At 42.2% G+C, this 24,139-nt stretch overlaps 1 protein-coding gene and 1 pseudogene across 1 annotated transcript; one reads left to right on the plus strand and one right to left on the minus strand.

The window, feature by feature from the left end:
• The first annotated feature begins 5,533 nt into the window (after positions 1-5,533).
• Positions 5,534-23,588, plus strand: Ddx24 (DEAD-box helicase 24). The gene is made up of 9 exons (XM_074067237.1): positions 5,534-5,691; positions 6,915-7,634; positions 12,530-13,057; positions 14,284-14,437; positions 14,700-15,215; positions 16,354-16,429; positions 20,342-20,530; positions 21,492-21,621; positions 23,048-23,588. The coding sequence occupies exons 1-9, from the start codon at positions 5,676-5,678 to the stop codon at positions 23,317-23,319; spliced, it is 2,601 nt and encodes an 866-aa protein (XP_073923338.1). The 5' UTR covers positions 5,534-5,675; the 3' UTR covers positions 23,320-23,588.
• On the minus strand, positions 17,254-20,345 carry LOC141421495 (peptidyl-prolyl cis-trans isomerase NIMA-interacting 4 pseudogene; annotated as a pseudogene).
• Positions 23,589-24,139: the final 551 nt, after the last annotated feature.

Here is a 24,139-nt window from a genome sequence, read left to right on the forward strand (position 1 = left end):
TCCTACTCAGTATTACAGAAACCACAGGTTTAGACATTTTTAAAAAAATATACTATAGCCAACACCTTCTGCTACAGGTGCATCAATACCCCTGGACAAGTGGAAAGTTGTACAAAAATAGTTCTCAATAAATCTAAATGGTTAAGGAAACAATCAATAAATACACAAGTTGTTAGGCAAATATGGGGAGAAATTAAATCCTGGCTACCATCTCTAACCTGGTTCCTCCCTCTACTCAGCCCCCTGGTTGCAAAAATTATTCTCCTAAAGTTTTGTCCGTGCATTCGCAGTCTCCTTGTCAAGTTTGTCTCTTCAAGGTTGGAGACAATCACGCTCCAGATGATGATGGCGGCAGAGATGCACATGCCAAAGATCCTTTCCTGGTACCAAAGACCCTTTGACAAACCCCCACCATCTCTGAGGAGGCCCTGACTAACTGTCCGGGGGCCCCACAATGTCCCCTCTCAGCCTGAATCAGTCAGAGCCAGCACCCCTTTTCCTGACAGAATTCAGAGCCACCTCTGGAGGGGGGAATGTAAGGGGACAAGTGTAAGGGTAGAAATGTCCCCAGGAACAAATGACAGAAATAACCATAGGAATGTAAAGGGACGAATGACAAAGGTAACTTTATTTTAGATAAAGGAAATTCAAAAGGGATATTTAAAAGCAAAACATTTACAAAAACAGCTTCACACACAGACTGGGAGACACAACAGTTTTGAGAAGAAAAGCAAGATAAAACATTCCTAAAGTAAGACATCTAAAGGGATAAAATATACACTCTAAAGGAGAGTAACACAATAAACTCCTTAAGTTTTCACTGGGATCCCATAGTTTTCAGAGCTAGGTTGCAAAGCCACAAAGCCCTGCCACACACACACGCACAGCCAGAAGTCACCATCAATTCTAACTTCACTGCAGAATATGAGGCATCAAGGACATCCCCCACATGGAGACACAGGAAGACTGGTTTCTCTGAATTTTCCTATCACTACAGAATAGCTAGAAAAACCATCTCTGGGCCAAAAATGAAGTGATCTACTGAGGGAAAAATAGAACAGACAAGCAAACACTTTTTTACTATTACTATTCCCAATGTGACACTTCTTATGAATCAATTTTCAGAAAGAGCTGTCTTTTAAAAAGGAACTCCAAAGATTACAAAAGGCAGTTCCCCAAGACTAATAAAAATTCAAAGAAGATGTTCAATCTCAGAAACTGGAAAAGAAAGGAGATATTTTCTGTATGTTAGTGTGTGTGTGTGTGTGTGTGTGTGTGTGTGTGTGTGTGTGTGTATTTCATGGCTCAGTTGAAGATAATAGCAGTCTCTCTAGTTAATTTAAGCAGAATGTGTTTTAAACACAGGGAATCAGGTGATTCTAAGACTGTTCTAGGCAAAAAAAAAATGTCAATAAAGAAACATCAGCATTAAACTACACTATAGATTAAATGGACTGAAAAGACAGCTACAGAATATCCCACCCAACAGGTACAGAATACACTTTCTTCCCAGCAGCTCAGGGAACTTTCTCTAAAATAGATTTTATTTTAGGACATTAAGCAAGTCTTAACAAATTAAAAAACTAGAATAATTTATTGTATTTTATCAGATCATAATATAATAAAACTAGAAATCAACAGTAACAGAAACGATACAAACACAGGGAAATCGACCAAAACACTTTTGAATGATCAGTGGGTCATTGAAGAAATCAAGGGAGGAATTAAAAAATTCCTACAGTCAAATGAAAACAGAAATAGAACACATTAGAATCTGTAGGCTAGAGCAAAGGCAGTTGTGAGATAGAAATTTATAGTTATGAGCGCCTACATCGAAAAATCAGAGAAATCTCAAATAAACTAATGACCCATCTGAAGTTCTTAGAAAACAAGAATAAGCCAAACCCAAAACCAAAAGGAAAGAAATAATAAAGATCAAAGCTGAAATTAACAAAATAGAGATCAAAAGAATAATACAAAGGATTAATAAAGCAGAGTTTGTTCTCTGACAATATAAATGAAGTTGACAAACTCTTAGACATATTAACCAAAAGAGGAAGACCCAAATTGAAAAAATTAGAGATAAAAAAGGGAAATTTGCAACAGATATTACTGAAATCCAGAACATCCTTAGGGATTATTTTGAAAATTTATATCCCAATAAATTTGAAAATCTAGAAGCAGCTATGTGGGAGGTAGACATAGGAAAATCATGGTTTAAGGCCATCCCAGACAAAAGTTAGTGAAACCCTATCTCAAAAACAAGCTGGGCATGGTGATGCAGCACTACAATCTCAGCTACTTAGAAGGCAGAGGTAGGAAGATCATGGTCCAAGGTTGGCCCAAGCAAAAGCACAAGGCCCTCTATGAAAAACAAACTAAAAGAAAAAAAAAAGACTGAGGATATATTTCAAGTAGTAGAGTATGTGCCTGCCACTGAGGCCCTAAGTTCAGTATCCAATACTAGAAAAAAAATTTAGAACAAATGGACAAATTTCTAGACACATACGTCCTTCAAAAATTGAACAAAGAGATTATTTTTTAAAAACCCTGAACAGGTCAATAACAACCAATACTGGATTAATTCCCTGCTGACTTTTACCAAATCTTTAAACACCATTGCTTCTCAAAATATTCCATAAAATAGAAAGAGAAAGAATGATTCCACACTCATTTCATGAAGCCCTGAGACCAAAAAAAGTACTGATCAATATTCTTGATGAACACAGATGCAAAACTTTTCAACACAATACTGCAAACCAAGTTCAAAAGCTGATACATCACAAACAAGCTGGTTTCATTCCAAGGATACAAGGATGATTCAACATGAACAAATCAATAAATGTAATACAGCACACAAATATAATCAAGGATAAAAATCACATGATTTCTGATATAGTCAGAAAAAGGCTTTGACAAAATTCAACATTCCTTCATGATCATAAGCCTTGAAAAAACTAGATAACATAATAAAGACTATATCCAAAATAATACTGAATGGTGAAAAACAGAAAACTATTACTTTAAAATAAGAAATGAGACAAGGGTGCCCACTCTCATCACTAATACTAAATATTTTACTTGGAATTTTATCCAAAGCAATAAGGCAAGAAAAAGGGGGAAAAAGGTATAAATAGGAAAGGAAGAAGTCAAATTACAACATGCAGTAAAAGCTCGTTTGTCTAAGAAATTTTACATTTTGGCACTTATTGTAAGGAAAGAATCAGAAATGTCCACAAAAACATCTGCACATGATTTTCATGGTGTTACTGATAGCAAAAGTTTGAGATAACATTGTTGGGCATTTTGTTGAAATGTGTTTCCCCCCAGTCTGTTCTTTTTTGACGTGCTCTATATAAAAGGTAGGTGTAGAATTAGAATGAAGCGTGTGATGGCAGTTAACACAGATCACTAAGGTCGATCTGGGCTCACCAAGCACTAGGCACCACTATAAGCACTTCACATGTATTATCGAATTTAATCCTCACAACTCTGTTACTCCTATTGCTGTCATTTGGCAACTGAGAAGATTGAAAAACTTTCTAAAGCCACACAGGCTAGTGTTACAGAGTTCACACGTGAAACTAAGTAGACACTCAACCCTCCCTAGGACCCCTCTCTGGCTAGCTAAGTCACTTTAGTGAGCTCAGCTGCCCCAACGGCTCCAACTGCATTCTTGATAATTACTGCATGGTTCATATCCACTCTTCTGTTTGGGAAATAGATCTGCAAATGTGTAAGTACATCCACTCCAGCCACTGGCATCGGAGTCCCCTGACAACTAGGATTCATCCCTTACTGGGTGTCTTGATCTTGATTGTTTGTGATACAGAAGACTTGTGCAGGTCCAAAGCCTCTATTCAACCTTGCTGGATTAAGTATTACAGCATTTTAGCCAGAGGGAGTATGGGCATTTGGGGTTCTTTGTCTCACAAAACCGGAGAATGAACTTCAGGGCAACAAAGGGTAAGCATCAAGGTAGGAACGTTTAGTAAGTGAAACAAAAGCTCTTGCAGAAATGGACAGGCCCTGAGTGGGTTGCTGGTAACCAGTAGGGGCTAGGGGTTTTAGCAGACCTTGTTCTTACATGGTAATTAGATACATAAAGGGCCATAGGGTCATTGGCTGATTGCCAACACAGGCAGAACAGATTGGAGGGCTACAGTCACCTAATTAGCATCAAGGGCAACCACCAGTTCCTATTTAGGTCCTTCCCCCTCCTTTTCCCTTCTCCCTTCCCCTCAGGTCAGGGGGAAGTAAATAAGATGTTTTTCTGCACAGTTGAAACACTCTGTTGTAACCTTGTATGCAAAGTAGTTTTGCAAAATAAGCCTTTACTAGGTATGCTTTCTAGGAAATTTTCCTGGGACCCTAGCTATTCTTTACTCACTTGTACCAACTCAGAAAGTCTTGCTTCTATTTCTATCAAGATTATTATGTATTTTATTGTTTAGTAAATAACTACATTAGAATATTGAGAAGAGGGGGAACAAAGCTGTGTTCCCACTGATGTAATACCACCTTTGTCAACCTTTTGCTCTTGGCTGGAATCTCTTCTCTGCCCCATTAAAAAAATTAAACCAGTTTCTTTTTAATCTACAGTCGACACACATTCTACTGCTTCGGTTTCTCTTAACACAGTTGATTTCAGTTTTCAGAGACCCCCACTGAGGATCTCCAGAGTGTACCATTAAGATGCCTCCTAATTCCCACTCTAGGGGCCCTACTTCGCACTTTCTCTTTTGGGTTCCTTTCCCCAGCAGACATTCCTGTTAGAGTCTGTAAAGACAACCTACACCACTCCAGGGTGCATAACTGCGCAGGTTGGAGCCGCCCTTCCTCCTCATTCCATCAAGGAAAATCTCAGTCCTTTTGTTAGCAGACTTCTTTAGGCACAGGCTCTTTGCTACCCCAAATTTTGGACATACAGTGGCAAGTCTTCCTAAGAAATGAGTTAGGACCCACGGTGCATCTGAGAGGAATGGGGGGAGGGTGCCCACTTCACTGAAGCTGGAGAATTCCCTGCGATTGTCCTTTTGTAATTCCCCACATTGTCAGGCACAATGTATCAGAAAGGTTTCCCGCGTGATAGCCACATCCAAAAAGGTCCCTGTTAAACTGATTTCTCTGTATTATAACAAGGAATCCGGTTTAGCTTGGTGGTTATATATACATCATCTCGAATACATCATGCTGTTTGGTTTGTAAATTAAATGAGAAAATGCGTGCGAAGTTTCAGGCACACAGTAGTACGCAATACGTAGAAAGGCAATGCACCAAAACTAGACCAAGAGGGGGTGTGGCTCAAGCGAAAACCCTGAGTTCAAAGCCCAGTCCTATTAAAAAAAAAGCTAGACCAAGAATACAAACGCGTTTCCGTGCGTGAGCTAGTGAACAGCGGTTTGGGACAGAACACACCTCCTCTGACTCGTACAATTCTGCTTCACAGGAGCTTCTCCACTAAACGCCGGGCCCACATGCCACATCGCTCTCTACGATTGCGCGGTAGAAGTCCGTGCGTAACCAATCAGATAGCCGCACTTGGCATGAAGGCGGGACTTCCGCAGTGCGCACGCGTGAGTGGAAACCCCGCCCCGGAACTGCAGAGGGCCCTGCAGCTAAGGGACGACGGTGGGGGTTTCTGAGGCAGCTGACCGGCATCTAAGGGAGCTGCGATGGCGTCTCCCCACGGTGAGTGTCGGAGACAGAGCGGGGTTGAACCGGGTTCCAGAGGGACTGGGGCGGGATGCGGTGCTCCCATTGCGGGCCTCTCCAGACCTCTGGGTTCGGAGGAGGAGACCGTCGGCCCCGGCCACCTGGCCAATTTGTATGGCTGTCGCCGCGCCTATGATCCCTCCTTTGGGAATCAAGGCTTCGTGGCCTTAGCTTTGAGGGTTCGTACTCAGCTTAGTACTTGAGAGAGGCCGGCGCCGAGGAGGGACCCCTGCTTGCTCTGCAGGTCGCGCTATGCGTCTTCTTCCCATTCTGTGACATCCCGCCTCCTTGTCGGACTCAAATCGTTGGTGATGGTGGCGCAGCTTGTGCGCCAGGCGGACCTTCACTACGGGCCAACGTGCCTGCCTGGACAGGCGCCATGCTCAGCGGATTTTGACATGCGTCACCGTTGCGTATTCGCTAGCGATCCAGGGAAACAAGTGCTCTCATGATCCCCATTATGCAGGCGAGGAAACTGAGGCTCCGGTTGATACGGTCATCACACACTCAGACTTGAACCAAGGTCTGTCTGTCTTTTCCCTAGAATCGGTTCTTTCATAGCTTCTCCAAAAAGGGGGAACATGGATCGAGTTGCACCCAAACGAGTTGTGCTTAAGTGTTTTTTTAATTACTTAAAATGTTCATGGAAAAGCTGAATTAGTTTTTAGCCCCTTTGGCAAAAGGCAGAATGATGGAACAGGCATTTGCCTTCTTAAAAGGTAAGACAGCCCAGTGCACTTTTCATAAAGCACACTCCAGGCCCCTAAACACACCAACAATAAAAACACCTCAGATTTTTATTCTGTCTTCCAAATGACTTATGTATGGCAAGACTTATTATCCCTGTTTTACATAATTTCAATTATAAAAATTATATATCATGCCTCTCCCTCTTTTATAAGAGAGAGGCATAAGAAGCACTGTTCAGGGTCTCACACACATTAAGTGTTAGATCTGAAATTCAAATGAGGTTTAGTTCACACATCTTTCCTCCTCCTCCTGTGTGTTACCTGTTCCAGGCCAAGCTGGAACAGTGAGTGTATTTCTTTATTTTGGCTGGAAACATCTGCATTACAGCCATTTTTGTGTCCTCAGATCTTTGCAAGGTCTATCACATGATACATTGCTTAAAAAATATGTGTTACTCAGAACCCTGTTCTCAGTCACCACCTAAAGGAACATATATCTCTCCTTTTCAGCAACCATGAAGTTGAAGGAGACAAAATCAAGACCAAAGTCATCAAGCAAATTTCAGACAAAGGGTATCAAAGTTGTGGGAAAATGGAAGCAGGTGAAGATTGACCCAAATATGTTTGCAGATGGACAGATGGATGATTTGGTGTGCTTTGAGGAACTGACAGATTACCAGTTGGTCTCCCCTGGCAAGAATCTCTCCAATCTCTTCTCAAAGGAGGAACACAAGAAGAGAAAGGTACAAGTTGTTTCAGAAGGAGAGGAGGAAGGAGACTCTAGCTCTCCAAAGAAAAAGATCAAATTGAAGAAACAGAAAGATGTGGTACTGGTTACTGAAGGAACCACCACCCAGAAAGACTTTGAAGTCAAAGATTCTGAGCCAGAGCACCAAGGAGATGACACCATTTGTTCCGATACAAAGGTAGGGGAGATGGCATCAGAAAGCACAGTAAAGACTGTCCCCCAAAAGAAGAAAAACAAAGGGAAAAAAAAATCAGAGCCTTCCCAGATGACTGCCCTGAAGGTACCCAAAAAAGCAAAAACATGGATGCCTGAAGTGCAAGACCAGAAAGCTGATGTGTCAGCTTGGAAGGACCTGTTTGTGCCTAAGCCAGTACTCCGAGCACTCAGCTTTCTAGGCTTCTCTGCACCCACACCAATCCAAGCTCTGACCTTGGCACCTGCCATTCGTGACAAACTGGACATCCTTGGGGCTGCTGAGACAGGTAAAGGGAAGCTGTGGCCTAGGCAGGAGCGTCTGTAGCTGGTAAATAGGCTGGAAGACTGGGAGAGAAAGGGAAGTTAAGAACATAACCACAAAAGCAATGTTGAATGGAGTGTTGAGAATGCAGCCGGCTCTGGGTTGAAATCTGCTCCTTTATGATTTCGGTACCCTACTTTAATCTTGACCCTGTAGACCCCATTATAAGATGAAAATAACAGCACTCTTATGTCTTGTATTGCTGTGAAGGTTAAATGGTAAAGTTTATGCAATACATTGCAGTAATACGCAAATATAATGTTTTCTGTTCTCCTTTTTTTTTTTGTTGTTGGTACTGGGGTTTGAATTCAGGGCCTCAAGTTTGTTAGGCAGGTACTCTATCACTTGAGCCATTCTGCCCACCCAAGTTTTCCTGTATTTAAGCCTTTTCTAAATGATTCAAAAGAGTAAGATAGGGTCCACTGGAGAGGTAGGCAGATCTCCATCAGTATCAGGAAGAACTGTCTTAATTCTCTCAAGAGTTGTCCAAACATGATAAGAGTTGTTTTGGAAGGTGGTGAGTTTTTTGTCATTGGAAGGATTTGAGTGTGGTGGCTAGCCGTTGAGTGAATTTTGTAGGCAGATGGAAGTATGGGAAGACTAGCTATGTTCAGGTTTCCCTCATTCCTTGCGCCAAGACTTTTGGAAGCAGTGACATGTTGACTCCTGAGAATAGACTACTAGCTGGCGAAGGAATTCAAACTACATGAACTGTTAGTCTAATTAAACTAGCAGGACCCAATATATAATACATAATTTCAAAGTTTCCAGGAGCCACGGTTTTAAAAAGTAAAAAAAAGGTAAAAATTAATCTTAACAATATATATTTAAGCACTTATATCAAGATATTTCAAAAAATGTAACTTGTATAACATTATTATTTTTTTTTTTGAGAACACTGGAATTTAAACTTAAGCCCTTGTGCTTGCTAGGCAGGAATTCTATCATGTGAGCCACACTCAACCTCATGTAAGATTATTAATGAGATCTTTGCATTCCTATTTTTGTACTAAGTTTTCCAAAATCTGGCATGTTTTAAACTTAAATTACATGTCAGTCTAGAGTAACTACATTTTAAGCATTCAGTAGCCATATGTTCTAGTGACTGCTATGTTGTACTGTGTAACACTAGACTGTCTAGGCACTTGTGCCTTAGATTCCTGAAAGAGTGATTGGGAAAGTTGGGATGAGGTGATATGTGAGAAGCGTGTTGATAGAAGAACAAGGAAACCTGAGGAAAGGAGAATGGAAGTAATAATTACTTAGAGCATTTACTGGACATTTAAAACATACAAGAGCTTTATATCGATGAACTTAGTTCTCATAACCGTTCTAACATATAGATATTATTTCCATTCTATAGCTAGGAAACAGCCTTAGAGAGGATAGACAGCTTCTCTAAAGCTGAAAGAGTAGCACCTGTAATCTAGGCCAGTCTGTGAGCTGTTTGCATCCTGCTATATCTTTGCTATATGTAGAGTCTTAGAAGTGGATCTCTGGAGAGGTCTGAGTGAACCACTGTGGCAAGGGCCTGACATTTGGATCCATACCACAGCTTTCCCGCATGGAATGCCATGCACCTGCAGATCCAGGACTCACAAAGACTTGGAACAGGCAGTGCAGTTGGGGCTGTGGACAAAGATGCCTTGGGTTCCTTTGTAATCCCTTCTCCCTCCTTGCCACACCCCCTCATTTGTCTCCGTGTAACTTCTGATAGGCTTTCTAGAATTTTCTAGAATTTTTTATTTGCGTTTTTTACAATTTTATATAATGGGATCATGCAGTATGTGTTTTGGGGGGGGAGATGTCAGGCTCTTTTTTTTCCCCCTCACCATAATTTGAGATTAAGCCATGTTAATACAAATACCAGCAGTTACTTCTTTTTATTCATGAATAGTATTCCTTATGACTAAAGCGTGATTTGTTCATCTGTCTATTGATGGGACTTTATGGGTTTTATTCTTGTGTTTGGATGTTACAGATAAAGCTGTTAAGGATATAAAGTCCTTCTGTGGGTACATTGTGTAAATGCCTGGGTATGGAATGGCTAGGTCTTCTGGTAAATTTATCTTTTTTAGGAGTTTCCCAATGTGATTGTACCATTTTACCTGCCACCAGATGCTATGAGTTCAAGTAGGCCCATATTTTATTTTAGTCTTAAAAAATTTTAGTATTTCTTTGTGGTTTTAATTTGTATCTCCCTGGTAACTAATGACATAGGGCATCTTTCCATGGGTTTATTTGTCATCCATACCATTTTCTCTGGTGATACCTGTTCAGTTTTTTTGCTTTTTTTTTTTTTTTTTGGCACTACTGGAGTTTGAACTCAGGGCCTGCACCTCAAGCCACTCCACCAGACGTTTTTTGCAAACTCTTTGCCCAGGCTGGTTTCAAACTGCAATTCTCATGTCTGCCTCCTGAGTAGCTAGGATTGCAGGTGTGAGTCACAGGCGCCTAGCTCAATTTTTTAAATTGAGTTCCCTTATTATTGAGTTTTGGGAGCTCATTATATATTTTAGATACAGACCTTTTATCAGATATGCAGTTTGCAAATTTTTCTCCCAGTGTGTGGCTTATCTTTTCATTGTCTTAGCGTTTTTCAAAGAACAGAAGTTCTTTATTTTGGGATGGGAGTGAATTTTTTTGTTGTTGTTTTCTCTCCCTTTTTTTTTTTTTTTTTTTCTTCAGTACTGGGGTTTGAGCTCAGAGCCTTCACCGTGACCTGCTCCACCAGCCTTTTTTGTGATGATAGGGTCTCACAAACTATTTGCCTGGGCTATCTTTGAACCTCAATTTTCCTGATCTCTGCCTCCTGAGTAGTTAGAATTACAGGTGTGAGCCACCTGCACCCAGTGTGAATTTGTTTTAATGACGTTCAGATGATCCTTTTTCTTTTACAGATGGTGCTTTTGGTGCTTTATGTAAGAACTCTGCCCAACTTGCTATAACAAAGAAATACTTTTTCTGTTTAAAGTTTCAGTCTGTCATTCTTACTGAGTTAACTTTATATATGGTATCCATCAAAGTTGCTCTTCTGCATGTGGATATCTAATTATTCCAGGTAGTAAGAAAGTCTTTGACTACTGAATTGACTGTGCATCTTGGTTGAAAGTCATTGATCTACTTGTTCATCTATGCATCAGTCCCTCGTTTACTTGGTTATAGTCGCTTTATAGTTAAGTCTTAAAATTAGGTACTGTTTGTCCTCCAACTTCTGCATAAAAGGTTTTGTTTTCTGTTTATGTTTTTTGGCTATTCTAAGCCTTGCATTCACATATGAATTGTAGAATTAGCTTATTCTACAAAAAAGCAAGCTGGTTTTATATTGGAATTGCATTGATTATGTAGCAAATTGAAAACATGTCATCTTGACATGGGTTAAGCCATTTCATGGATTGGAATGACCCAAGCCATTTCATAAAATGTAGTATATTCATTTCTTTAGGTCTTTGAGTTCTCTCAGCAATGTTTTATAATTTTCAGCATGTAGATTTTGTATGTTTGTTGTTAGATTTGTCCTTAAATATTTTCACAGTTTGATACTGTAAATGGTAATCTAAAATTTCATTTCTGATTGTTGCTAATAGAAATATGAAGGGGTTTTTGTTCTTTTGGTGGGACTGGGATTTGAACTCAGGGCTTTGTGCTTGCAAAGCAGGAACTCTACTTTTAGCCCATTTTGCTCCGGTTATTTCGAGATGGGGGTCTCATGAAGTATTTGCCCAGGCTGGGCTCAAACTGTGATCCTCCTGATCTCTGCCTCCCAAGTAGCTAAAATTATAGGTGTGAGCCACTGGCACCCAATTGAATTTTTTTTTTTTTTCTTATTGCACTTAGCTAAAAATCCTCCAATAAAATTGTGAGTAGAAGTGGTAAAGTGGGCTTTGTTTCCGATCTTTAGGGACACGCAGTCACCACCGTTAAGTGTGGTGTTACCTATAGGTTTTTGATACATGTTCTTTTTTTTTTTTTTTTTTTCTTTTTGTGGTTCTGGGGTTTAAATTCAGGGCTTCTCAGGAACTCTCCCACTTGAGCCACTGCTCCGAAGAAAGACCTTAGGAAAGTATTGCATAGATTTCCAATCCCTACCCTCCATCCCTCTATCTTTTCCTTCATGTTCCATGAATTTTCTGGGAGTTACAAAGGATTGTGTTCCTCCAATCTGGATATAACACTGCTAGCCCCAAAATGACTCATACAACTTCAGTTTGAATGAGTGAAAGTGAGTTTTAGTAGTTGCTCTTAAGAGTGGTGCATTCACATTAACTCACCCAAGACATTGAGTCTGTCCCTTTGCCCAGTAGATCTAAGTCTGTAAACTGACTAGGACTTAGAGTGCCACCTAATATCAGAACAGCAGAAGTATAGACTCAGTTAACATAAGATACAGACCCTTGGAAAGTTACATGTTTATGTAAACTCTGTCCTTGTTCTTATCAAGGATTTTACTGGTCTTGGCAAAGTGTGGGAAGTATGGCTTGTTTAGCTGCATAGAGTGTGGCACAGAGAAGAGGTAAATGGTGACTTGTTGCAAGATGGAGTTACTCTGGCTAGAATTCAGAGGACTATTCTTAACTACATTTCACAACAAAACACACATAACTTGCCCTTCATTTCCTTATTTTTTCACTCTTGCATGTTTATAGTTACCACTGATGACCTCTGGTCTCAATACTAGTCTACCAAACTTTTCCTTGGACCATCTTATTCTGACAGCCATGCTCTATAAAAACATGTAGAGTGGTAGAACTATGGTTTAGTCAAGGTGGCACTTGACTATTTCACCTATGCAAAAGAAAAAACTCCAGATAAAATATATGTCCATCTGTTGATTCAGTTTTGTTTTGTTTTACTTTTAAGGAAGTGGGAAAACTCTTGCCTTTGCCATCCCAATGATTCATGCAGTGTTGCAGTGGCAGAAGAGGAAGGCTTCACCAATCTCAGATAACACTAGAGTGCTACCAGAGGTGATCAGGACTGAGGCTGGAGCCAAGCCTGGATCACCAAGCAATGTGAGCACTGAGTCTGGAATGTTGCCTGATGAAACTGAAATTCAGAGTGAATTGCCCACTGAGGCTGGAGATAAGGCCAGAGCCAAGACAGGTGCCTCCATCTCAGACCAGACTCTGCTCTTCTGTGATGATGATGATGAAGATGCTGGTGAAGGGCCTTCTTCCCTGATCAAGGAGGAGTCTGTCCCCAAAAATGAGGATGAAGAGGAAAACCTTGGTGAGGAGCACACTGAAAAGATTATACAGGACTTGGATGACAAAATTGCTACTTGTAAAGTACATCCAAAATGTCCTCTGCTTGGGCTGGTTCTGACTCCCACTCGAGAGCTGGCTGTCCAGGTCAAACAACATATTGATGCTGTGGCCAAGTTTACAGGTGAGTTTAGTTCCACTTAATAAATATTTCTAGAGCAGTGGTAAAGATGAGTGAACTGTGGCTCCTGCCTTCTGGGGGGAACTTTTCTCACCTGCCATGGAATTAAGGCCTGTAGAAAAGAGATAGAGCTGGGAGTGGCAGACCATGTGCAGTCCCAGCACTGAGTAGACTTAGGCAGGACCATCACAAGTTTGAGGCCTGCCTGGGCCACATGTCGAGACTATCAAAAAGAAGAAAGAAAATTTATTGAATGAAATTTTCTTAATTTTTCCAAGGCGACTATGGAGATAAAACCATTCTAGATATATAGGAAATTAATTTATTGAGTATAATGGATGCTTAGGGCAGGAGTAGCAACCTGTTTTTCTAAGTAAAGTTTTATTGGAACATAACTACCCATGGTTACATGTTGTTGGTGACTACTTTTGTACTGTGATGACAGAGTGGAGTAGTTAGTTGTGACAGACCATCTGGGCCACAAGGCTAGTAATGTTTGCTAGTGACCTTTTAAGTTCTTTTAAGAGAACTTGCCTGAAGGTAAGAAATGAATACTTGGGCTGGTGGAGTGGCTCAAGTGGCAGAGCTCCTGCCTAGTGAGCATGAGATGTAAGACCCTGAGTTGAAACCCCAGTACCACCAAAAATAAAGAAGAAGAAGGAGTGAATTCTCTTAGGGAATTCCTTTTGGGAATGGTTGTTCAATGGAAAATTTAATTTTATGCTAATAAACGCAGTATTTAATTACTGAGTTCTTACTAATTGCAAGGCACTTTACCTGAATAACCCTATACTGGATACTGTAAGAGGTCTTCCACTGGAGAGAGAAACAGAACACTAGGCATTAGTAATGGCACTTCAGATTAATTGTAACTGAGGTGAATGGGAAGGACTTCTTAGTAGAGATGTGTCACAGCTGCAGCTACCATCCTTCCCAGCATTGTAGTACATGTATCACTAAGTTTCCCAGAGCATGGCTGAGTTCAAATACAGCCCTTCTTTTGTGGTTAGAGGAGAGGGAGTAGAAAGAAACTGGATTGGAGATGCAGACAGGACTCAGATCACTAAGTCCTCTAGGAGTGGGTTGAGCAGTCATGTTAGGCCAGCTCTTTCAGCATTCTCCTGGAGCTGGGAGCTGTGTTGCTGACTATGTACTAATCTAGGAAAATTTTATTATCTGTGAAAGAAAAATACAGATTGTATAACAGAATAATGTTTTCTGTCCCATAGGAATTAAAACAGCTATTTTGGTTGGTGGAATGTCCACACAGAAACAACAGAGGATGCTGAACCGCCATCCTGAGATTGTGGTTGCCACTCCAGGCCGGCTATGGGAGCTAGTTAAAAACAAGCATGCTCATTTGAGCAACCTTCGGCAGCTCAGGTGAGAGATGGTACCTCTCCCTTTTCCTTTACCCACTCTGAAGTGAACCTGAGGTACTGTAATGTCTTCTTCCAGTCACAGAATGTGTGGAATGGTACCATTCCAGGCCCTGCCCTGAAAAAGCATGAGGGAGGTTTAAGTCCTAGTGGTGATGGTGGGATACCTGCATGGGTATGTGGTTAGGACGGGAGGAGACTGTGTACTATAGCTGATTTCTCTAATCTGCCATTTACCAGTCATGTGGCTCTGTCTGGATCTGCAGGTGCCTGGTAGTGGATGAAGCTGACCGCATGGTTGAGAAAGGCCATTTCGCTGAACTCTCCCAGCTGCTAGAGATGCTCAATGACTCCCAGTACAACCCAAAGAGACAGACACTTGTTTTTTCTGCCACACTAACCCTGGTACATCAAGCTCCAGCTCGAATCCTTCATAAGAAGCACATAAAGAAAATGGACAAAACTGCCAAACTTGAACTTCTCATGCAGAAGATTGGCATGAAATGTAAGCCGAAAGTCATTGACCTCACAAGGAATGAGGGTACAGTGGAGACGCTGACAGAGACCAAGATCCATTGTGAGTCAGATGAGAAAGACTTCTACCTGTACTACTTCCTGATGCAGTATCCAGGCCGCAGCTTAGTGTTTGCCAACAGCATCTCCTGCATCAAACGCCTCTCTGGGCTCCTCAAAGTCCTGGATATCATGCCGCTGACCCTGCATGCCTGCATGCACCAGAAGCAGAGGCTCAGAAACCTGGAGCAGTTTGCCCGCCTGGAAGAGTAAGTTGAACCTGTCTCCAGAGGCCTATCCTCTAACTCCTAGCCACTGAACCAAGGGGTCAGGTAGAGCCCCTTGGTAGAGGGTAGAGACATGGTGGGAAACTACCTCCTGTCATAGGGCCCTCTTCAGTAGAAGGTAGCCTTTATTTATTTATTCATATTTTATAGTATTTAACAAGGTCACTCTCCTTGAGTCTATGTGGTTGGTATTAATGCTCTACAGAAACTTAAATAATGAGTTGGTGACAATACATACTGTATTGAACACTTTGACAACTTTGATACGTTATCATTCAGTCACTTCTAGCATCCTTGAGAAGCAGAAGAATAAGTTCTTGTTAAGAGCACAGACTGTGGAACCAGAATGCCTGAGGTCAAGTCCTGACTCCTTTTTTTTTTTAAATCCTGACCCCTTTACTTCCTAGCTGTTCAGCTCACTTAACTTCTCTGTGCTTCATTTTCTCATAATTTGGGTAATAATAGAAGCTCTGTCCATAGAGTTATTATAAAGATAAAGTGAGAATTCACACATACAATAGTGAACACAATACAAAATGTTTGGAATGGTCTTTGGCTCATAGTGTGTGCTTGCTAAATGTTAGCTTTAATAATCACTTGTCCAACTAAACCACTTATTATCATTTCTTGTAGATGAAAAATAAGGTCTAGAAAAGCTAATCGGCTTGCCTGAGGTTTTCCAACCTGGAAGTGGCAGAGCTGGGCTCCAAATAAGTCCATGCTATAGATGATCTTGCTGTTTGTCCATCTGCCTTTGAATCAGACTGATACTCAAGGAGCAGGGTGCCCAGAAGTCTGTGTGATTGGGAGTAAAGTGGGAGGGAGCTAGGAGATGAGGTCACCATCTCCTAGAATATGTATAGCTTCGTTTAATTCATTGGAAGGGGACTTTTGTCATTGCACAGAGGGTCTGTTGCTTGAGGTGAATGCGACCCAGGTTTGGGTGTTGACTACATCTGAATAGGCATGTACATACCTTGGAAGCTTATCTTTTTGTACTGCAGGTTCTTAATTTATAGTATTAATCTCATAGGGTAAGGATTGTAGTGTTTAGAGTGCTTAGCAGGTGCTCATGATTGCTGTGTTATAATTACGAATGTGCATTCTGTCTCCATCATAGCTGTGTTCTCTTGGCAACAGATGTTGCAGCGCGGGGTCTTGATATTCCTAAAGTCCAACATGTCATTCATTACCAGGTAAGTGTGTATGGGGATTTGAAGGCATCTTTCTGCACTGAGTGACCATTCTTTTAAAGCAAAGGTTGAGGGGTGGGAGCCAAGCTTTTCTTTAAAAAGTCCCCCTGCAATAGATGTTACCACTGGTATCTAGTACCCCTTGCTGCCTCTTTTGGAACACAGATAAGATTTAGTCTCAGAAAAAGCTTCTTGGTGTTATCTAATGTCAAGTATCTATTCTCTCCAAACTACTTGATATCATTAGGTTACTCTTAGTTTTTTCCGTAAAAAGGCTAATAACCATGTGCCTTAGCCTGTTTTCTTTTGCTCTACTGTTGCTATAATAGAATACCTGAGACTGGGCAATTGTTTTTAATAAAAACTTTGTTTTGGCTCATGATTCTGGAGGCTGGAAAGTCCAAGAGCATCTGCTTAGCTTCTGGTGGGAGTCTTGATGTAGAAGGGTAAGGAGGTGGTGGGAACAGATGCAAAACATGAGGGAAGCACCTTGGTTTGTAAAGCACCTTCTCAAGGTTAACTAATCCGTCCCTTGAGAACAAGAACTCACTCCCTTGAGTCAGCATTAATCTATCATGAGGACTCTGTCCCCATGATCCAAACACCTTCCCCTAGGCCCATCTCCCAACCTGCTACACTGAGTAATTAAGCCTCAACTTGAGTTTTAGTGGGGACAAACCATATTCAAATCATAGCACCATGTTGGTAGGGGGTTATCCTGATGCAGAGAAGAGTGGGGTAGTTTAAGACCTCCTTTTGCTTAGATTGCAGCTGTGTAATGTTGAATTAGTTATTTAATCTCTGTTCTTCAGTTTTTTCATTTGTTAAATGGCAGTTATTATGGCACTGACCTCTTAGTGTTCTCATAAAAGCAAAAGAAGTTAATGTGTAAAGCCCTTAGGAAGCCAGCTGGCATATCACAAGCACTTACTAAATGTTAGTGTATGTTCATAGTGGCAGTGACATTGTGCACCTAGTAAAGGTCAGTACATACTTGTGGTTAGGAATAAGAGCCCTAGAGAGCCAGACTGCCTGGGTTTGAACCCTGGTCTTATGCTTCATAGTTGTCTAGCTTTGGGTAAATTATTTAGTACTTCTTGTTTCAGTGTTGTTGTTCGTAAACTGAAATACCCTGCCCGTAGGGTTATCATGACAACTAAATTGAGCTGGTAATGAAGCACTTAGTACAGTAAAGTACTTAGTAAATGTTATCTATTATGACATTTTGATTTTCTTTCATTGTAAATCTTTGTGCTTTTAAGAATCTTTTAGTGCCAGGCACCAATGGCTAATGCCTATAATCCTAGCCACTTAGGAGGCAGAGATCAGGAGGATTGTGGTTTGAAGCCAGCTTGGCAATAGTTCCCAAGACCCTGTCTCAAAAATACCAACACAAAACAGGGATAGAGGCATGGCTCAAGTGGTAGAGCCTGCTTAACAAGGGTGAAGCCCTGAGTTCAAACATCAGTTCTGTCAAAAATAAACATCTTTTGGTTAACGAATCTCTACTCCTGTTAGGGGAAGTGACTGGGTCAGTCTTTGAGGGAAAGGCCAAGGTGAACCTAATATAGCAGTCTCAGGTCTTAAGAAGTCTCACATCCAGTGGAGAAGCTGAATGACCACTTCCATAGTTTAAGGCAGAAGGCATCAGAAAGTTATCAAATGTAATGGGAAGGAGAGGAAACTTTTTGTTTTATGTTGGCAAAGTTTTATTTTTGAAGTAGCATAGTACTCATGTTGTTATTTATACTTTTTTGTATGTCATAAGTACAGTATTTTAAAATTTAAAAATATACTACAGAGTGTTATTCTTGGAAAGGAGTCATAATTAAACCATACACTGAGAATGAAGAAATGACAGTTTCACACTGACATTGTCCCTTTTACCCAGCACTTGGTGATGGCTGTTTAGTTTAGTTCAAACAATCCATGAAGAACCAACTGAATGCTTTCCTTTACCCATATATAAAGTTTACTTAAAGAGAAAGGAATTAATATTGAATGACTATGTGCTATGCACAGTGTTAGGACAATGGAACAGACTAGAGTTGACTAACTTGTAAAAGTGCTGTGCAGGAACTTACTTTATGATTCTCATATTCTGATTCATTCATTTGATGCCCAGTATGTTTGGTTGCATGAACAGTGTAAGCTAAGATTTGCTCCTCTGAAGACAGTTTCTGAATTAATTCACGGGACACACTGTGTTAAAGTTAGTCTGGCAAGAATGGAAGCACAAATTCAAAGGAGTCTGCTTGCTTGTCTTTGAGAACTGCTGACTGAACACCTGCTGGAGTACAACCACCCTATTTTGTACCTACAAACCCACACTGACAGTTCACAAAATACAAAGACTATTGATACCTTTGAAAGAAATGAAGTGGGTAAAACTTGTTCAGCCATACGATTTTATTTTCTCCCTTTGACCATAATAATATGATATTCACATTTCGTTTTAACTGGCGGGTCTGTAACCACAGGCTTATCCATCCCACTTACAGGTAAGGCAAATGCTGCTTCTTGAAATGGTCCCACGACTTTGGTCATCCAACCCAAGTCACCCCCTTGCCTGGCTTTATCTTCACTATATTGTGTGGCCACTTCATTGAATCTTTTCTATGGCTTCCATGATTTTGCTGTGTTTTTCACATAAAATGTGTCTGACCTGTATTACATTACCACCGCCTTTGGGGCCCTGAGCCTTCTTGTCAGCACTGTCACTCCCAGAGGCTGTATCCTCTTTCCTCCCTTTTCCAGAACCACTTTTTCCTTTGGGTGGCATATTCTAACCTTGCTGTTGAACTCTCAACTGCTCCCATAGCCATCAAGAGCCCCGAGAGGTAACTTCTAATTTGGGAGGTTGGAAAGTGCTTTCTAAAAGATAGTTGGCATTCAAGGACAGAGAGAATTTGGACATGAAGAGGGAGAAAAGAATAAGTAGAAGTGGGAGTGTTGTCAGCTGTAAGAAGAGGGCTGTATTGGAGAATAGTTGAGTGGTTGCTGAGGCCCCGGATAACTTGAGGACAGGTCACTGAAAGATCTGGACCCCCATCCTGTAAGTGATGAATGGCAAATAGATCTCGTTTCTGTAACCATGATGTTCATAGTGGCTGTCTAGAGTACTGTGTTGAAAAGATACTGAGCTGTTACCTGGGCCCAATGGAGAAGACTCCTGTGCTTGATGAGTGGCATGTGCCGCAGGAGTTGGGCAGGAGAGGTGTCAGCTCCCATTCCAGGTTACCTGTGGCTAGTATATCCAGTATAGATTGGGATAGAGGCAGTGTAGCTCAGGGGCTAGCAGCCTGTCGGAACTGGACTGCTTCACTTTAAATCCTTAGTTGGATAACCTACAGGGAGTTTGACTTCTGTGTTTTAGTTTCCTGGGTTACAAAATGTGGATAAGCATAAGGTATTGATGATTTCTTATTAGGAGAAATGATGGGATAATGCATGCAGAGTGCTTAGAATTGTCCAGCCCTAATGCAGTCACTCAGTAAATGTTGGTTGTGAGTACCATCATCTATCATCCCTGTGGACTAGTGAAGAGCTTGCGAGTTTTAGCTAGAAGGGATTATTATGGTCAGAACTGAGACTCAGGAAGACAGCACTGGCAACAGAGGAAGTGGGACTGGAGGACTAGAGACCAATTAAGAAGTGACCATCACTGTCCATCTGAGTGACCGTGAGGAGCTAAACCTGGGTGGGCTGTGTGGGAGGGCAGCGCCTGCACTGTGAAGGGCTGAACTTAGGTAGAGTTTGAATGTGGGACTAAGGGAGAAGAGCTAGCTTGGTCCATGGGGCTTGGTCTGCCTCTCTGGCTGGCAGGGAGGAGGCCCCAGTTAGGGGGTGTGGCCCCAAGGAGAAGAATAGTGTTTGGTGATGGCTGTGTGCTAATCCCAACTCCTGTTTTGGCAGGTTCCTCGCACCTCAGAGATTTATATTCACCGAAGTGGTCGAACTGCTCGTGCCACCAGCCAAGGCCTCAGTCTAATGCTGATCGGTCCTGAGGATGTGGTCCACTTTAAGAAGATTTACAAAACCCTCAAGAAAGATGAGGACATCCCACTGTTCCCTGTGCAGACAAAGTACATGGACGTAGTGAAGGTAAAAGGAAAGTTCCAACCCCAGTGCTGTTGAGGGGACTATGCTTCTCCCTCAAAGCACCTTCCTGTCAGACCAGTCAGCAGCATTAGCCTGGCAAACAGAAAAGGTTCTGCCAGCAGCTGCACAGGAGTGAGCAAAAGTGTGGCAGTTTATCCCTCATCCATTTCTTGATTGTTTGGCCCTAAAGTGTCCATCTGCCCCTACCCCTGTTGAACAGTGCAGTGAGCATGGTTACTGTGTGAATGCTGTTTATGGTGGGCCTCAGGGATCAGAGGGGGGTGGGGAGAACTCTCGTGAGCAGGCTGACCCATGAGAAAGTTCAGGTACAGATGAAATACTATGGGGTTGGTAGATGGAAGAAGTTTGATTTGCAGCAGAGATTTGGAGAGGTAAAGAGATGGAGTTCAGGGAGCAAGAGCATGGAATGGGTTAACGACTAGTGACTAGCTTGGAAGTAATGTTAGCTGTGTGTGTGTGATGGAGAGGGGGGAGATCATAAAGAATTCCCAGTAGTAAGGAGGCTGGGAGCTCCCCTGGCTGTCCATGGTTCATTTTCCCTCTATCACACGATCTCTCAGTTTTTGGGGTATGGGGAACATCCTTTCACTGCAGTCTAACCTCAAAACCCATGATCTGGAATAATTGTGGAAGCTAGATATGACGTCTGGGGTTTTCCCACATTTACTCTGGACCTGTAGGTTGGTAGTCAGGCTGGGACAGGCTTCCAAGGGAGTATAGTTTTAGTTTACTATTGGGAAAGCTAGTTCTTGTGATTGACTGTATGTATGGACTGGCACATGTAATGATTGCCCTCTGGACTTTTATCAGGAGCCTAGACGAAACACATTTCATAGGAACTAAGCTGATCTCAAGAGCTTCTTTAAAATACAACTTAAGTGAGACTTTGCTTCCCAGAGGCCTGAACCCTCTTCAGATGAATGCTTTGTTACTGCCCCACTAGGAGCGAATCCGTTTAGCTCGGCAGATTGAGAAAGCTGAGTATCGGAATTTCCAAGCTTGTCTTCACAACTCTTGGATTGAGCAGGCAGCAGCTGCCCTTGAGATTGAGCTGGAAGAAGAGATGTACAAAGGTAAGCTCTTGAACTGGATGGGAATTGAAGAAGCTACATTTGGCTTTTTTTTCCCTCCCTCCAACTCTTGCCTGGTTGCAACCATCCATACTACCATGGTCCTTTCAGAATCAGCAACGCACCCTTGGCTCATGGCCTCTAGTCCTAAATGATCTTAAAGCCTCAGACATTATTCCCTCTGGCTTGCCTGTTTCTGTCTGGAGCCCTCAGCTGCCTCTCTCACGTGGACAGGCTATGGGACACAGCGCGGGGAAAAGACTGTCTGGCCAGCCATGTTTGGTGTAGCCCATTTCCTTATCTGGCCATGTCACTGAGCCAAGTTATTTAACCTCTCTGCTGTACCTTACTTCCCTCATCTATAAAATTGAGGTAATAAGTGACCTACGTCACGTGGTTGTTGTGAAGATTGAGTTCAGGAGTATAAAGTGTACACAATAGTGCCTTCCAAATAGAAGATATGTGATATGTTCTAAGTTGTTACTATCATCATTACTACTATACTTGCCTTTCATGCCAACAAAGCATTTCCATATCATCATCTCATTTGATCTTCTCCACAATTTCATGACATGAACTTAGTGACAATTATTATCCTTTTGCATGTGGGAACTAGAGGCTCACAGAAAGGAGATTTTTGCAGTGCTTCACCTGGCGGAATTTCCTGAACCCGGCTCTGTCCATGGGCCACAAGCCAAGGTTCATGGATGAGTCTTCAGGGGCCTACTTAAAAGGGAAGTGACATATCGAGAACTGATAATACTAAAGTCATGGCCCACACTCCTTCCTCCCCACCAATGATGCAGCTCAGCTGAGGTGTTGACATCTTAGTACCAAAGTCAGCATGTTCAGTAGCTAACTTACTGGTCAGCATGGGAGCCTAAGCAATGGCGTGATGATAGTGAGCTAGTCCTCCTCATAGCTCTGGCCTGGGGCTTAGGTAAGACTGTGGAGGCCCTGGTTTCTCTCCCGTGTGGACAGGGTTTGTGGGGCCTGTGTCTACCTGTCTCTACACGTGCAGCCACAGCACTGGTTAGGGGAGCTCAGGAACCAAGCTGCAGAGAAGTGTTCACAGACTTGAGGGATATATAGCTGTCAAGTTGCCAGACGTTTAAGTAGGTAGCAGGTGGGTTTGGAAAGAAAACAAACCCTTAGTCAGGAGGCTTAGGTTCTGAGATGTTTGATAGCTAGCTCTATAACTTAAGGTGACCACTAAGACTGAGTTGACTTAGGTGTAAATTGAAGATAATTCCTGTCTTTGAGCATTTCTGAGGAATAAAGGACAGAATGGTCCAGTGTATCCCTCCTAAATGGTTGGAAGTTGGCCATTTGTGGTTCTTTTCAAGCCACCACTAGCTTATATTACTAGTCCAAGGAATGAAATGTTTCTACATACCATAGTAAATAGGATCTTGTATCATGTCTCAAGGAGGAAAAGCTGACCAGCAAGAAGAGCGCCGGCGACAAAAGCAGATGAAGGTTCTGAAGAAGGAGCTGCGCCACCTGCTCTCCCAGCCATTGTTCAAAGAGAACCTGAAGACCAAATATCCCACTCAGTCTGGCAGACTACCCCTGCCTGTGGCAGTCTCAAGGAATGGCGAATCTGCGTTGTGTTGCCTCTCCAAACAGAAAAAGAAGCAGCAGCAGAAGCCAAGAGTGCAACAGCAGGAACCACCACAGCCAAGTACAAGTGCAAGTTAACTGCCCCTGCTTATAGTATGTTGGTACCTGCTCAGTGTTGTCTGTTCTCTGGTTATATGTGGAAACCTCCTTCCTATCCTTGAGTTACCCTGTACCATCCACACCCATTAGGAAAATCTCCTGTTCTTCCACCCCATAGCAGGAGAAACCTCATGCAGATGTGTTGTTTTAGAGTAAGAATTCTGTCCAGTATTCCAGTATGTATTCCAGTGTTTACAGGCATCTTGTGTGTTCAACTTGATTTACTGAATTAAAAACAGTGGTGAGAACCAGTGTTGTCCTGATATTTGTAGCCAGAAGATGGGAGGCAGGGTGGGGAATGGGGGTTTGCAACTGGCTTCATCAGAAACTTAGTGAGCCCCTTGGCCAGCACAGTGCTGGTCTCTTGACAGGGTGGAAATACTGTCATGGGCTTTGGTTGCAGGTCACTGGCACATTGCTATCAGTCCTCAGTAGCAGTCCTATCCTACCCTACAGCAGCTTCCTATCAGCTTCTCTACTCATCCCACTGTTGCTAGCTGCTGTCTTGTCTGAGCAACCTGGGAGGTGGGCAGGGGAGGGCTGGGTCATGATGGGGACACCCCTGGCCCTCAGGATCTGAGCCTTGTCTCCACTCTGTGTGACAGAATGGGCTCCTGCCCATGATTCCACACACCCCTTTCTTTTGTTCCAAACCTTTTTGCAAAAGGTTTTGGACTGGATTGCTTTGCTGTCTCCATCCTAGAGCTACGCTATCTGTCCTCCAGAAGGGTAGTGCTCTTCCTGTGTGCACCTACCCTCCTTGTAAGCACTGGCCACACTATTGTAGCAGAGCGCCCAG

The sequence above is a fragment of the Castor canadensis genome, chromosome 3 (genome assembly GCF_047511655.1).
Source record: "Castor canadensis chromosome 3, mCasCan1.hap1v2, whole genome shotgun sequence".
Classification (NCBI taxonomy): domain Eukaryota; kingdom Metazoa; phylum Chordata; class Mammalia; order Rodentia; family Castoridae; genus Castor; species Castor canadensis.

Excerpts from the sequence above, each read along its gene's own strand:
- Ddx24 (XM_074067237.1), top strand. Across the intron at positions 7,635-12,529 it reads CCTTGGGGCTGCTGAGACAG|GAAGTGGGAAAACTCTTGCC; the intron begins GTAAAGGGAAGC and ends TTTACTTTTAAG. Across the intron at positions 15,216-16,353 it reads CAGTTTGCCCGCCTGGAAGA|CTGTGTTCTCTTGGCAACAG; the intron begins GTAAGTTGAACC and ends TCTCCATCATAG.